The sequence below is a fragment of the Palaemon carinicauda genome, chromosome 27 (genome assembly GCF_036898095.1).
Source record: "Palaemon carinicauda isolate YSFRI2023 chromosome 27, ASM3689809v2, whole genome shotgun sequence".
Taxonomy (NCBI): domain Eukaryota; kingdom Metazoa; phylum Arthropoda; class Malacostraca; order Decapoda; family Palaemonidae; genus Palaemon; species Palaemon carinicauda.
In genome coordinates, this window is record NC_090751.1 from 85,826,298 (window position 1) to 85,842,944 (window position 16,647).

General features: G+C 44.2%; 1 protein-coding gene across 1 annotated transcript in view; it reads right to left on the reverse strand.

The window, feature by feature from the left end:
• The window catches only part of TfIIA-L (transcription factor IIA L), a 68,668-nt gene that overhangs the window by 38,561 nt on the left and 13,460 nt on the right, over nucleotides 1-16,647 (reverse strand). The window contains exon 2 of the mRNA XM_068351210.1: nucleotides 6,149-6,437. Coding sequence (XP_068207311.1) covers nucleotides 6,149-6,437 — 289 coding nt within the window. The remainder of the gene's footprint in view (nucleotides 1-6,148; nucleotides 6,438-16,647) is intronic.

The window sequence follows — 16,647 nt, forward strand, 5'->3', positions numbered from 1 at the left end:
ACTCACGCATCAAGTCCGAAAGCTGTGCTTGCATGGACTGTAGTAGAGTCCACAACATCGTACGCCTGGCAGATGGTACTGTGATCAGGCGGAGCGAGTGTAGGAGGAGGGAGTGTAGGCGGAGGCGGAGGAGCAACACTCTCAGCCCGACACTCACTCATCAAGTCCGAAAGCTGTGCTTGCATGGACTGTAGTAGAGTCCACAACATCGTACGCCTGGCAGATGGTACTGTGATCAGGCGGAGCGAGTGTAGGAGGAGGGAGTGTAGGCGGAGGCGGAGGAGCAACACTCTCAGCCCGACACTCACTCATCAAGTCCGAAAGCTGTGCTTGCATGGACTGTAGTAGAGTTCACAACATCGTACGCCTGGCAGGAGGTACTGTGATCAGGCGGAGCGATCATAGGCGGGGGGGGGAGTGTAGGCGGAGGCGGAGGCGCAACACTCTCAGCCCGACACTCACGCATCAAGACCGAAAGTTGTGACTGTATGGACTGCAGTAGAGTTAACTTGGGGTCGGCAGACACTAAGTTCTGCTGAGGTAAAGCCTTAACAGCAGAGATCTGTTGTGGCAGAACCTTACTCCTCTTAGGCGGAGTGTAATCAACTGATGACTGAGGAGAGTCAGAGCTAACCCAATGACTGCATTCGGGTTGTGAACTTTAACTTCGTACGTCTGGCATAGGTCTGGACTTTACGTTTAAGAAGTCTTGAGACCTGAGACCAGCGTTACTCTGCCTTTATTTTCTCCCCTAATCTCTTCTGCAGACGAGCAAAATAAGGGCTCAATCGTCTGCGGGTGGGAGTGACGGTCTCGGTAAGACACGCCCACAACCACCGAGAATACTTCTGTGCGCCGATCAAGGCCTGCTGAACCCTTATGCCCTTCGACATTGCTTCTCCCCTGGGCTTGGGAGCTTGCAAGAGGTCCCGGACTGGGAGGACGACTGGCGCGCACAAAAGTACCCTCACGCACTAATCACTTATCACTTTGATTTCTGTTTGCACTTATTTCACTGAACTCGAAACTTTAAGTGGTTTGTACCTGAAATACGCAATTCTATCCTTTCTCAAAGTTAGTAATTGCGAAAACAGAATTACAATGTAACAGAAAAATCTAATGAAAGATAATTCAGTGGTAGGAAAGAGACTAAACACTAGATCACTCTAGAAACGTTTAGTTTCTTCCCCTAAAGAGACTAGGGAGAAGAGCAAAAAACGATAACGACGTTACTCGTACGCCTGGCAGGCTTGAATGAAACGTTTATCCTCTTTCTCCCTCCGTCTCTATCTCTCTCTCTCTCTCTCTCTCTCTTGACTTAGAACCTGAGAGAAGAGCCCAATCATATATATCGTTAAAACATATTATTGTTAAAGGAAAAAAACTGAAAAGTTCCTTTATTAGGATCAAAACCATTAAGTTAAGAAAGAATGAACAAAACGCTAGACACGGTTACTCTTACTGCAACGTGAAACCGTGAACATTCTTTCTCTATCGTAACGATAGAGTGCAAGTTGAACGTTCTGAACGTCAACAACTGCAGAGACAAAACAAAACGTTAGTTCAACTTTGAAAACAGTACGAGACTGTCAAAGAAAATCTTTCAAACTCTGTGGCGGAAATAGCATAATATGTTAACAGGTAAAACCGAAATGACGGGCTCAAAGTTTATTAACTTCGGTAAAAGACCGCCTACTATTAGGAAGGTCGAATATAAACAAATATAAAAATTAATTTTAATGAGTTTATAACAAAAGGAAGTTAATCGAAGAGGCCTATAAGAGGCGGAGAGATATAAAATAAATCTATAACTTTTGTTAAGCAAAATTAAGAAAGAGAGTCTATACTCTCTTAGACACCAACACTTCCGTCTAAGGGAAGGGTCGGCCATTGAAAGGTGAACGAGAGTTCATACTCTCTCGTCACCAAAATTAATCAAATTAATTCCAAAAGCTAACTAAGCTAATATAGAAGTTTCCAGTAAAGCGACAGCCGAAATCAAAGAGAAATACTTCACCAAAGTCGTGAAAATACTCCAAGAACATAAGCGTATCCCAGAACGTCTTGCCGGAAGCACGACAGAGGAATAATTGAGGAGGTGTCAACAAGAAGTACTTGAGTACCTGGCCACAGGTGGCGCTGGTAAATACACCCCCTTCTAGTATTGTGATAGCTGGCGTATCCCTCCATAGAATTCTGTCGGGCAACGGAGTTGACAGCTACATGATTATCGGGTAAGTTTAATATTGAAAATAAAGCTCTCTTGATGGACCTTGATGCTTATGGAGGTGTAGACCCAAATGGTATTTTTTCTTTGTTTTTTATAGACTGCAGATTTCTTAGCTCCAAAGTTATCTGTTACTTTGTGCAAGTTACCAATAATAAGAGCTTTTAGCACTTGTTGGAGAATTGGTTACGTTACTCCTCTATGTAAATGTGTTTGTGGTAGCTCAAGTCCAACTGATTACCGCCCAATTTCCATAACTCCCATACTATCTAAAGTTTTTGAACGTCTTCTGGCAAAACGTCTTAATAGGTATGCTGAAGGTAATCATCTATTCCATAGTTTGCAATTTGGTTTTCGTAAAGGCCTTGGAGCATGTGATGCCCTTCTTACAATCTTCAATGCTGTACAGAAATCCCTTGAGTGTGGTCTGGAAGTTCATATGATTGGCCTTGATTTTAGTGCTGCCTTTGACCGTGTTAATCATGAGGCCCTTGTTTTCAAACTCAAAACAGTTGGAAGTGGGTGAGTCGTTTCTTAGCATTATTATTGAATTATTTTAAGTAATAGATTGCAAAGCGTTGTTGTTGATGGGCACCATAGTGACTATAGGAAATGTGATGTCTGGTGTTACACAAGGTAGTGTTCTTGGCCCATTACTTTTCCTACTATATATGCATGACATGTGGTTTGGCCTAGAAAACCAGCTTTTTGTATATGCAGATGACACTACCCTCTTCGCGTCAGTTCCATCTTCTGAATGTAGATCTGGGGTGGCTGAATCCCTTAATATAGATCTAGCTAAAATTAGTGCATGTTGCAAATCATGGGGTATGAAGTTGAATCCTAACAAAACTCAAAGTATGATTGTAAGTAGGTCAAGGACAGTGGCTCCTTAACATCCAGACCTCAGTATTGATAATGTTTCTTTAACTTTGTAAGACACTTTTAAAATTTTAGGTGTGATTCTTGACAGCACATTTACTTTTGAGAAACACATCAGGTCTGTCTTCTTCAATTGCACAAAAAATTGGCTTATTGAGAAAGTCTTTCAAGATTTTTGGTGATCAATCTGTTCTGTAGAAGTGTTTCAATGCTTTCATTTAACCTTGTTTCGAGTATTGTTCTCCTGTGAGGTCTTCAGCTGCCGATTCTCATCTTAATTTGTTGGACAGGAACTTACGGTCTATTAAATTTGTTATTCCTGATCTACATATTAACCTTTTGCACCGTCGTTCAATTAGTTTATTATGCATGTTGCATAATATTTTTTATAATTCTGACCATCCTTTATTCAGATCTTCCCGGACCGTTCCATCCTGTTCGTAATACTAGGTATGCAGTTAATTCTAATAGTCAGACCTTCTCCATCATGAGGCTCAATACTACACAGTACTTTAGAAGTTTTATTCCAGCTGTGACCAAGTAGTGGAATGATCTTTCTAATCGGGTAGTTGAATCAGTAGATCTTCTAAAGATTAAAATTGCAGCAAATGTCTTTATGTTGAACAATCTTGCATAAGTTCTTTTATAGTTTATAAATTGAACATCTGTTTTAATGTTGTTAATGTTTCTAAAATATCTTATTTTAATTTTCATTACTTCTTATAATGTTTATTTCCTTTCCTCACTGGGCTATTTTTCCCAGTTGGAGCCCTTGGGCTTATAGCATATTGCTTTTCCAACTAGGGTTGTAGCTTAGCTAGTAAAAATAGTATTAATAATAAATTCTAAATTTCTTAGCGTTAAGTGATTTTCTTTATACTGTACAGTATCAGCGCTCTGTCCGTATGATCCAACCCAATGCCAGGAAGGTGAGGGTTAGCTGGGATATAAAATGCTTATGGCCGTGTTAGCAAGTTCCCCAAATCACAGGCTACTATATTATTGTTCCCATGAGCCAAATCTATGTCTATTCCAGCCTTTAACATGGTCCCAAGGACTAAGGAGAAGATCAGGCCAGGCTGCAAAGCACGCATAACACTTGCGGCCTGGTGCTGGCCCCAACATGATTAGTTCCTGGACTTGCTACACTTATGGACAGAAATCGTGAGGTCTTTGCCCATATGGGGAAAACTATTTGAAACAGCCCATACTTTATATTTACAGGTTTCACGACAGGCTAGATTCTTGCGGTTTTCACATGTGGAGGTTGATGAGCATGCTTGCTCACAAGAGGTTTCTTGAAAGGGGCTGCTTTCACTATCATCACCCTGCAGCCATAATTATATGAGGATAAGGAAAAATGGGAGAAGTTTTCCTCTTGGTATGACCAAATGACTGGTTTGCTTTCTAAACCTCTTCTTGTGCCAATTAGATTAAGCTAATGGATTTTTTGTCATTGAGCAAATACTGGGACAGGGAATTTTTTTCAGCACCATCATAAAAAAAAGGCACACATCTATTATGAGTACATTACATTGCAATGTTTCCCTCAAGAATAAGTTGTACACTACTGTATGTCCTATGAGTAATTGAGATGAATTACCTCAACTCTCCAGTTGGCATTAAAGGAAAGCCAAGGCCCATTGATTTCCAATTTTTATATACAGGTATTTCAAATTTTAAAATATAGAACCTGAAAAGTCCCTTTATGTCTGAAATTGGTACTTTTCAATATAAAAAAAAAAATGTTCTAGCTGATTTACTGACCCCTTCCACTTAGCTACCTCATTTCCTTGGATTTCCATGAGAAACAATCGAATAAGAAATACGAACAAGACACTCTTGAACTGTTTGAATTTACAGTAGGAATTTATTAAATTCTTTAATATTAAATTTCCAAAGGGTTCCTGGAATCAAGTCAGGAGTAAATTTTATTAATTTGTTCACTGCTATACAAACTTAGTTTGAAGCAGCTATAAAAGCTGTGATTTTTGTAGTAGATACAGATGCAGTGCCAGGAAGTTTGATTTTAAATACCATATCTTCATAAATTTCATTACAACTAACACCGCTATTCACCTTAAGCTTCTATAACATTTGGTTGCATTTATATGTTATAGTGTGCATAAGAATTTTGACCTGACCTCCTCTTTAGTATAGTTCTTTTTATTGAGAAAGTGCCAGTTATCAATCAAAGATATCGATAACAAATGCAACAGCCACTGAAGAAAGGAATAACATTTGGAAAAATGGCATATATGATATTTAAATATAAAAAGCACAAGACAAGAGCAACAGGTGATAATTCATTGCACAAATAAACCTGATGACAGAGCCCCACTTCCATGGACCGCTAAACTGATGACCATTTTTCTAACAATGAAAGGAATATAGTAATATCTCAGGATACAAAAATAATTCGCTCCTGAATGCCTTTCGTAACATGATTTTCTTGTATAATGAGTCGCGATTTGTATGTAATAATTTAAAATTTTCAGCAAATTTAGTTTCGTATCCTAAGTATTTTTTCGTAATATGAGGGGAAAAAATCTTCGCATGTCCTTTCTTGATGAGTTTTTCGTATACAAGAATTTTCGTATCAAGAGGTTTGACTATTACATATACTAAACATACTTATGGTCAAGGTGGTAGTCCCTGACTGGTGAGCACCATACTGGGGTTCGAGTTCTGGTCAAACTCGATAAGTTTCTTGATTCACAGCAACTTCACCATCCTTGTGAGCTAAGGATGGGGGGTTTGTGGGAGCCAATAGGTCTATCTGCCGAGTCGTCAGCAGCCATTGCCTTGCCCTCCTTGGTCTTAGCTTGGGTGAGAGGGGCTTGGGCACAGATCATATGCATACATATGGTCAGTTTCTAGGGCATTGTCCTGGTTGATAGGGCAATGTCACTGTCCCTTACCTCTGCCATTCATGAGTGGCCTTTAAACTTTAAAACACGCCATATTGTACTATTGGTTCTCAAATTTCTAAAAAGTTCATTATTAAATCTAAAGTGCAAAAATGAGGAACACAATTACCATTATTCAATTTACCAACAGCAGTCTGCTGCTGCTGCGGAGCAGACTGTTGCTGTTGTTGGGGTTGCTGCTGCTGAGTCTGTTGCTGCTGTTGTGGCTGCTGATTCTGCTGCTGATTAGAATTGACAGTGGATGTATGATCAGAGTGATCCAAGACATTCATCCGGGCTAGTTTGGCCTCCCATGCTTGTTTCAATTCAGTTAAAACTTGCTCATCCACCCCTTCTTCGATGAAATGTTCACGGACACCATTAATGACATCTTCAATTACACCATGATACACCCTCTCCTGTTGAGAAGTCAAGAAAGAAAACATGTACTCTAAAGCTAAACTACAATAAAAAATAAGATATTTTGTAATAAATAAGCCTGAAGTTCCCATTTCCAAAGTCAATTTTATTAATGTAGTAATTTTATAAAATAAAATATGCCCTGACAGAACTGCTAAAATGACTACCGATCAATTACTGTATCACATTTCTAATGATAAGTTGTACAGTAGAAGAATTAGCCATAGGAACTCACATTTTAGAAATGTTTACAATTATTTTCAATATCAGAACATGAAAAAAAAAAAAGTAAAATATTAACATTCACATTCTAAACCACTACTTTCTTAATCTTATGAAAATACTGTAATAACTCTACAGTACAGAATTGTCTTTTGATGCAAATATGACAAATTCCAAGATAATTTGTATTTTTCCTTACCATACAAACCTTAGCTATTTACATGGGGTATTACTTTCGGCATAGCTGAAATGACAAGCCATTAGATTTTTAACTACCCCTCCCCCCTCACACACCGGTGAACTGATTCACTTCGCTTAAAGGTAGGACTTCAAGGGGGACAGGGCTGGCGGGCAAGTATGTGTAAATAGCTAAGGTTTGTATGGTTAGGAAAAATACAAATTATCTCCGAATTTGTCATTTGTTCCGTAACCGAAATACAAACCCCGCTATTTACATGGGGTGACTTAACCCTTAGGTAGGGTGGTAAGTCCCAGCCTTACTGGCTTTGGCTTTGCCCGGGGACTCAGGATCCGAGTGTGTAGCACTCAAGATAAGGAGTTCCTGCGCCTCGCAAGTTCCTTGCTCCGCAAGGAACGTGCGGCCTACATAAGCTAGTGTGTGTGAAGGAATGAAGTCTGACTCATCCTAGGAAGTTGACTTGAAGTCATTTAGATGGAAATCTAGGCTAGGACGTTCCCAATACCACCTTGTCAGGGTATGGGGGACGCGGCAGTATTATTCTAATACTAGGAACACAAGGAAGCATGGTTTACCTGCAATGGTTTGAGGTCAGCTGTGCAGAGAACCCAGGATGCTGCTTTTCCCAAGAGAGGGGAGGATGAAGAAAAGAGTAAGGGCCAGACATACTTTTTCATTCAGGCAAACTAAAACCAGGTAACAATGCCCTCAACCTTCTGCTACTTGTCCATTAAGGAGCCTGAGGTTAGACCAGCTGTTGTGCAGCCACCACAGGGCCGATAGAGAACGTATCGAGCCTCCTATGGGTCACGTCCTGCAGGTAGTGGGCTGTGAAGGTCGTTTGACGCTTCCACACCCCAGCTTGTAGAACCTGCGTGATTGAGAAGTTTCTCTTGAATGCCAGCAACGTAGCGATTCCTCTGACATCGTGTGCTCTCGGGCGACGTGACGGAGGAGGGTCTGGATTCAGAGAATGGTGGATGACCCTGCGAATCCAAGCTGAGATGCTGTTCTTTGTGACCCTCCTCTTCGTCCTTCCTGTGCTCACAAACAGGGCTTGCACTCGAGGACGAACTGCAGCCGTTCTCTTAAGATAGAGCCTCAGACTCCTTACTGGGCACAGTAGGAGATGGTCTGGGTCATCTGTTACAGAACGGAGACACGAAATCCTGAAGGAGTCGAACCGTGGGTCCGGAACGCCTGGATTCTGAGTCTTAGCAACAAACTCAGGGACGAACCTGAACGTTACCTCCCCCATCCCTTGAATGGGCGATGTCTTACCAGAGACCATAAAGCTCACTGACTCGCTTGGCCGAGGCCAAAGCGAGCAGGAACACAGTCTTTCAAGTCAGGTGACAATCAGAAGCCTGGCGTAATGGTTCGAACGGAGGTCTCTTAAGAGACCTGAGGAAACGAACCATGTTTCATGGAGGAGGTCTCACTTCCGACTGAGGGCAGGTAAGCTCGTAGCTTCGTATGATTAGGGAAAGTTCCAGCGAGGAGGAAATGTCCATTCCTTTCAGCCTGAAGCCCAGGCTTAAGGCTGAGCGATAGCCTTTCACTGCCGAGACCAAAAGGCGCATTTCTTCCCGAAAATACACAAGAAACTCCGCTATTGCTGGAATAGTGGCCTCGAGTGGAGAGATACCCCTTCCACGATACCAACCACAGAAGACTCTCTACTTCGCCTGGTAGACCCCTGCAGATGACTTTCGCAGGTGTCCAGACATCCTCTCCGCAACTTGTTGCGAAAAGCCTCTCTCTGTAAGGAGATGCTGGATAGTTTCCAGGCGTGAAGCCGAAGCGATGCTACGGCTTTGTGGAAGATGTTGCAGTGTGGTTGCTTGAGTAGCTCGTGTCGTGGAGAAAGCTCTCTCTGGAATTCCGTCAGGAGCTGCAGAAGGCACGGGAACCACTCTGCATGATGCCATAGCGGAGCTATTAGGGTCATTGACAGGTTGACCGATAGTCTGGTCTTGTTGAGCACCCTTCTCATCAGACAGAATGGTGGGAAGGCGTAAACGTCGATGTTGTCCCACCATAGTTGAAAGGCATCTTGCCAGAGTGCCTTGGGGTCTGGGACTGGGGAACAGTAAAGCGGAAGCTTGAAGTTCAAGGCTGTCGCGAACAGGTCCACCGTCGGGAAACCCCACAAAGTCAGGACTTTGCTGGCTACTAGAGGATCCAAAGACTACTCTGTACTCACTATCTGCGATGCTCTGCTCAGACTGTCGGCGAGCACATTCCTCTTGCCCGGAATGAAGCGAGCCAATAGTGGAATCGAGTGGACTTCGGTCCATCTCAGTACCTCTACTGTTGTGAAAAGGTACCTCCCTGCTTGTTGATGTAAGCCACCACCGTGGTGTTGTCGCTCATCACCACCACGGAGTGACCCGCCAGGATCCGTTGGAACTGTTGAAGTGCCAGATATATGGCCTTCATTTCTAGCAGATTTATGTGGAGGTAATTTTCTGATTCTGACCATAGGCCTGAGATCCTGTGGTTCAGAACGTGGGCCCCCCCACCCTTCTTTTGAGGCGTCCAAGAACAGCATCAAATCCGGGGGGAGTACGAGAAGATCCACTCCCTTTCGAAGGTTTTCGTCCGTCACCCACCACTGAAGGTCCGTCCTTCCGCAGGTCCCATAGGGACCAGGATGTACGGGGAATCGTAGCCTTGATTCCACCGGGACTTGAGCCGCCATTGCAGGGATCCCATCCTGAGGCGGCCGTTTGGAACCAGACGGGCTAAGGAGGAAAGGTGACCTAGGAGAAGTAACCACGATTGGGCTGGAAGCTCTTCTCGTCTGAGGAAAGGATCTGCGACCCTCCTCAGCCTTGCTATCCTGTCGTCTGATGGAAAGGCTTTGTGGAGATAAATGTCCAATACCATGCCTAGATATACCAGTCGTTGAGATGGAAGCAGAGAAGACTTCTCGAGATTTACCATGATCCCTAGATCTTGGCAAAGTCCCAGAAGCTTGTCTCGGTGTCGAAGAAGGGTTGACTCCGAGTCTGCCAGGATCAGCCAGTCGTCCAGATAACGGAGGAGACGGATGCCGATCCTGCGTGCCCACGAAGATATCAGGGTGAACACTCTGGTGAAAACCTGCGGTGCTGTGGTGAGACCGAAACACAGCACCTTGAACTGGTAGATCTTGTTGTCTAGGCTGAATCTCAAGTACTTCCTGGAAGACGGATGGATTGGGATCTGGAAGTACGCGTCCTTCAGATCCAGTGTACACATGAAGTCTTGCGGTCTCACTGCCAGTCTGACCGTGTCAGCTGTCTCCATGCTGAACGGAGTTTGTTTGACAAACTTGTTCAGGGCTGAGAAATCAATGACGGGTCTCCAGCCTCCAGACGTCTTCTTTACAAGAAAGAGTCGACTGAAGAAGCCTGGGGAGCCGTCGACGACCTCCTGGAGAGCATCCTTCTTGAGCATGGTCTCGACTTCTGCCCGAAGGACTAACCCCTTTGCCGATCCCATGGCATAGGAGCTCAACGACACTGGATTTGCTGTCAGGGGAGGAAGAGATGTAGAACGGGACGCGATATCCCTGACTGATCACGGAGATCGTCGAGGGATCGGCCCTGAGTTGCTGCCACCTGAATGCGCAACTTTGTAGGCATCCCCCCACTGGTGGACATGCAGGGGGATTGCCAATCCTAGCGTTTGCGACCTCGGCCGCTCCCTCTAGAATTCTTGCCTCCCCTGGAGGACTTTTCGCCCTTCTTGTCTTTGACAGGAAAGGGCTGCTGTTTGGACACCTTCGTCTTTGCTGCCGGCGCCGGTTTCGTCAACTTGGACTGGCGAGGTTGTTGGGGTGCTGGAGGTTTGTAGGGCTTAGATGTAAGAGCCCTTTGGAGGAGAGAATCGTGGTTCGATTTCCTCCACCTCTCAGCTGCCTATTCCACATCCTTGGGCTCAAACAGGCTCTTTCCTAGGATGGAAGAGTGTCTGAGCTTGCAGACATCCACGGCTGTGACCTTCGCGTGGAGCCTCTCGGCCACCGCATCACTTTGTTTCAAGATCGAGTTAGCCCACAAGTTCGAAACTTGGTGGGTCAGAAACTCAATGGTACGTGTGCCCAAGAGGAGGAAGGTTTCCAGTGCCTTCCTGGTGCTTTCCTTGAAAAGATCCTCGGAACACAGCAGGATGCCCAGAGACCCTAGCCAGACATTCAGCCACGAAGTGGCCTGCATGGCACACTTTGCGACCTTCTCCTGATTCAGGATCTCCGTTGACGAGAATGTCACCTGCCGGTTGGAGAGTCTCTCAAGAGAGACTCCCCTGGTCAGCTCTTCCACGGAGTGGTAAAGAGGAAGAGCTAATCAAGGCTCCTCCATGATCTCGAAGTACCTCCTCTGTTGGACACGAGGAGGTGGGAGGAGCTTGTTACCAGCAGAGGAACGGCTGGAGGAGGTGAGTTCCGCAAGCTGGCCCTCAACCTTATCTCTGGCACTCTTCACCACTTGGGACCAAGGCAGAGCCGCGCTGGCCTTAGAAGGTTTTTGAGTGCCGTAGACTTGGTCCAGGACTGTATCCTTGCCTTCACGATGGGCGGTCTCGGGGTCCTTGAACTTGTTGAGATGCCTCATCAAAGTCAGGACCTGCCAGTAGGCTTGCTCTGAATCATACTGCTCTCCTCCTGGTGAATTGGCAGCAAAGTCTCCTGTCCCCAACTGCTCTACTTGGGGGGACACGTGGACGTTCTCCTGGGGTCTCGCTGGCTCTGGTCAAATCCTTGAAGAAGACTTCGGGACGGTCTTCGAGTCCTTCGGTTCCCTTCTAGGAGGGATGCAGGACTCCAGCAAAGAAGTCTGAGGGCTCTTCTCCGCCCCAGTACGCGACGATTCTCCTACTCGTGGTGGGCTCTCTCCCATTGGTGCGATGGGAGAAGGTCTCACCTCGGTAGTCTCCCCTGAGGACGGAAAAGCTTCGTCCACAGGAGAAGGAGAGAATGTCTGAGGGGGGAAGGAGCCTTCCTTACGGACTTCTTGGGGGCCAGTTTGACACTAGGAGAAGTCACAACGAACTCTACTCCTCTCTTCCTCTTCAGTGGGGACGCTGGTTTGAGACCCAAATCAGTGAAGGCAGGCTTAACAGCCTGGACGACAGCTCTGATAAGGGACCCAAACCAAAGCTGACGACTGACGGACGCAGTGTCAGAGACTCCCACTGGAGGGAAGGGGATCGTGCGATTCTTTGGAGTAGACACCATAGGGCCTGCCTGAAAGGAAGAAGAAGAATGGTGCCTAGACCTCTCTGAAGACTTCCCCCCTCCTGCGAGCGCGCTGTTCTAAGCTTGTGGGGGGGGGGGAACGTGAAGATGATGACCTGGTTGTGAGCACTCCTGGAGACTCGCTCGGCTGCTCGCGCTGCGAGACCCATCGGGAATCGCGCGATGGACAAATCGCAGGTTCGCGCGCGGAGATGAAGGCGCGGGCGAGGGGGCGAAGGCGAGGGGGCGAAGGGGCGGGGGCGAAGGGGCGGGGGCGAAGGGGCGCAGGCGAGGGGGCGCAGGCGAGGGGGCGCAGGCGAGGGGGCGCGGGCGAGGGGGTGAAGGGGCGCGGGCGCTCGCGGCCGTAAGCGATCATGCTTAGGAGAGATAGCGCGTGGGCGCGTAGGAGACCTTCGGCGAGCAGGATCGTGTGCGCGCGAGGGCGCTGAAGAATGCTTGATTCTCGAGTACAGATTATAACACTGACAAAGATAACAGATGCCAGCGGACATCAGCTTCAGAAAATTTCTTCCGGTCTTTGTCTGGTAAAGGAGTAGAAATCGTGGTAGTCAACTTCATCTGGTACCACTGTTTGGCACCATATCAACTTCCTTCATTTCAACGCTTCTGACGTCATTCTCTTTCAATTTAGATATGGTAACCGTGTTTGTCCGACAGACACTGTTTGACCGTGTGGACACACCTTTACAGAGCTCAGGTTCAATGCCATCCAGTCCTGCTTCTTTTTTTGATTTTAGTTTTCCCAGGCAATTCTTCACTTTTTCTACTATGATTCTTGGATTTTTCATTGGTTTTATTTTCCCTTTTGTTACCATTACAAGGTCATAGTGCTCTCTAAGTATGTCTGGAATATTCTATCCATCTATTCTTGTGAGGTCTTCCTGGTGCACTATTCATTTTCATATGCAATCAGTTTTTCTTCATTCCAAACTAAATATTTTATTTTCATGCTTACAATATAAGGTTTTCCAGTATTTGACTAATTCCTCTTTTGTTTCTTCCTTATTTAGCTTAGTTCCTTGTTCTCCATAAAGTTGTATAACTTTGCCATGGGCTTTCTGTGTGTTCCTTATTCTGTCAATATTTTCCTATAGTTTTTTATTTTTATCCATTTTTATTTCTTCTGTTACCTGTTTTTCAAATATAGTAATTTCCTTCTTTATCATTTCTTGCACTTCTCTCTTCTTTTGATCATATCTCTCCTCTAATATGACAAATTCATAGGAAATTTGTATTTTTCCTAACTATACAAACCTTAACTTCCTCTTTACATTTTCCATTATCTCTAACTTCTTCCATAATATCTTCCATTGGCATATCAACTCTTTGTCCTACCTTTGCCGAGCCTATTGAATCCTTTATTTCTACTATTGCCTGTTCAAGTATCTCTAGCCTATCCATTAGCCTATCATTAATATCCTTCATCTTTTCATACTCAATCTTCATATTCTTATATGATCCCTTACATTCTCTACAAAACATGAGACTTTTGTTAGTCTGCAGCACTTTACAGTATAATCTTCCTTGCCCATTTTAACACAACCATTGTAAAACTAAGACTCACAGTAGTCACAGGCGATTCCATACTGCTTCTTCATTACCTCCTTGTCACATACGGCGCAGTCAGCTGGCTCCATTTCAATTTCTTCTTCTGACGAAATCTTTACATCCTTGTTTCTCCCTATCTAAACTTTCAGCTTCGTTCAAGTCTTGCCTTTACTGTCCAATTTCATTTTGGAGCTTATAACACCTTTTAGTCCCTAATTTTTCTTCACTTACAACATTCAATACATGAGCTCAAACTAAAGCAAACCTCCAGGTTAAAGACAGTCTGATGGCACTCGAACTGGATAGCACGAGCTCTTAAACGTGCGTGCATGAAGCTGAACCCTTAAGATCCGGCAAATCCTCTTCAGAGGCGGCTTGAGTTTATCACATGGAGAAGCTCTGAAGGCACTCTCTCCCCTTGACCTTGACAACAAACTACTATTCGCTTTCATTGTAGAGAACGAGGTTGATGGAATAGGCATGGGTAGAAAGGGAGGACAACAGCACTCACTTTTCTTGGAGGTGTCAGAAAAAACTTAAGCTATAGACAAAAGAACTGCAGAAGGTGAGGATCTGTGATAAACTTTACCTTATCAAGTCTCAGGATGACCTGAGATGGTCACATTAGCCTTCTTTGTGTGGGATAAAGGATAAGGCATGCCCACTGTCTTAAAAGTTGTTAAGGGTAACATGAGCTTCTCTGCTGACAGAATGCCATCAAACCCTAGGGAAGGCCACAGAGTCATTCACTAGGTCACCACGTGAAAAAAAGGGATCTCGTGCTCACTCCGAATTATATGGGGCCTACTATCTCTCAAGGGGAAGCAGACAGGACCGCCTCCTTCAGAGATTGTCCATGTTAAATCAATCATTGCCTTTTTTCATCACCACACTGGTGAGAGGTGAAGGAGAACTTTTGGAAGCTCGAGTACAGTTTTTCAGAACTCTAACTTTAAGGAAGACCCTTAAGGAAGAGAAAACCCCATTTGCCTTCTTCCTTCTCTTGCCATACTCCGGCCACTCTCTACACTCCTTGCAGGGTGACGACTCTGTAGTCATGACAATAAATGGGGATCCATTGAAATTCTGCTAACAAAAAGCCTGTACAGTGAGCCCTCGCTACTTCGCGGTTCGACCATCGCGGATTCACCACTTCGCAGGTTTTTTTCATATCCCATATATATAAACATATCGCGGATTTTTCGGAAATTTTAAAAATACCACGATATCTGAAGACCCCAAATACGATATTTTGTTACCTGTAATTCCATTAATACTTTAATTAGTAATATCTGATCTTACTGATTGTTCATTGCATTACATATGACATATAATTCAATACAGAAAGAAATAAAACAAGAAAAGAGAATGTGATCATACGATAATTCAGTACTGTATACAGTACGTAATAAAATTAAATCGAACATGAAACGCAAATCAGATGCAGTCATACCATATTAGAATGGTGTAAGGCTGCTGATGGCTACTACTGTACTACAAATGTAATGGATGTGCATCTTTTCCATGAATCTTTTGTATGTATACGTACGTAGTACTGCATCCAATAATATTCTTTGTTGCAAAAATCACATCTCGAATAAGCGTACGAGAGAGAGAGAGAGACATATCCTACAACAAAACAAGCGTAAAATAGCTTACGTAAAGCTGTATTATTATTATTATTGTTGTTGTTATTGTTATTAAAATTATTATTGTTATTATTATTATTATTATTATTATTATTATTATTATCATTATAATTATTATCATTATTTATTATTATTATTATCATTATTATTACTGTATACGTAGGGTACCTTGTACTTTGAATTGGTAACCTACGTAGCATATAAGACGGGTTGTGATTGGTTCAAGCGCTGATAGATGACGAATCAGAACCTAAGTTTTGTAATCTAGCCTGTGATTCGTGTTTTGCCCGCATCTCCAACTTCCAGCATCTATTCGCGATCACTTTGTCTCCCGCCGTATCGCTGTGTAGATGTTGTTAAGTTATTGTGAACTTTAATCTGTGCTGTGCGTGACTATTTTAAGTTGAACTTTTTGTTGAACTTTCTGTTAAACCCTACTGTACAACGCCTCCTAAGCGTTCTGCTTCTACTAAGGCTGGTAGTGAGCCTAAACGCCACCGAAAGATGATGACGATTGCTGAGAAGGTGACGCTTCTCGATATGTTAAAAGACGGTAGAAGTTACGCGGCCGCAGCCCGCCATTTTGGAGTCAAAGAATCCACCGTTCGCTATATCAAGAAGGACGAGGCGAACATTAGAAAGACGGCTACCATCACCTTTAGCAGATCAGCGAAGCGAGTCGTTACCACGCGTAATAAAACGATCGTACGCATGGAAGGTGCTTTAGCAGTGTGGATTGCCGACTGCCGGAAGAACACAGCCTTGGATACGAACACCATCCGAACCAAGGCTTTGAGCTTGTATTAGAATTTTGCGGCAAAGAAACCTCAAGACGACGATGGCGACCATGCTGAAGAAGATGATGATATAGAGGAACCTCAACCAGGGACATCCACTGATTCCCAGCCTCAGAAACAACGTTTTTCCGCCAGCAAAGGATGGTTCGCGAAGTTTCAGAAACGCTTTGCCCTGAAAAGCGTTTCCCTGCATGGCGAGGCTGCTTCCGCTGCCACTGCCGCTGCTGAAACTTACGTGAACGAGACATTCAAGAATATTATCGCCGAAGGTGGATACAAGCCGGAAAAAGTGTTTAATATGGATGAGACCGGCTTGTTTTGGAAGAGAATGCCGTCGCGAACTTTCCTGTTCAAAGAAGAAGCCAAAGCCTCTGGCTTTAAAGCATTCAAGGATCGCGTTACCCTCGTGATGTGTGGCAATGCTGCTGGATTTTTGCTAAAGCCGAGGCTTATTTACAAGTCGAAAAATCCTTGCGCTTTGAAAAATAAGAATAAGAATCTCCTTCCCGTGTACTGGATGCATAATCCAAAAGTATAGATTACGAAGAT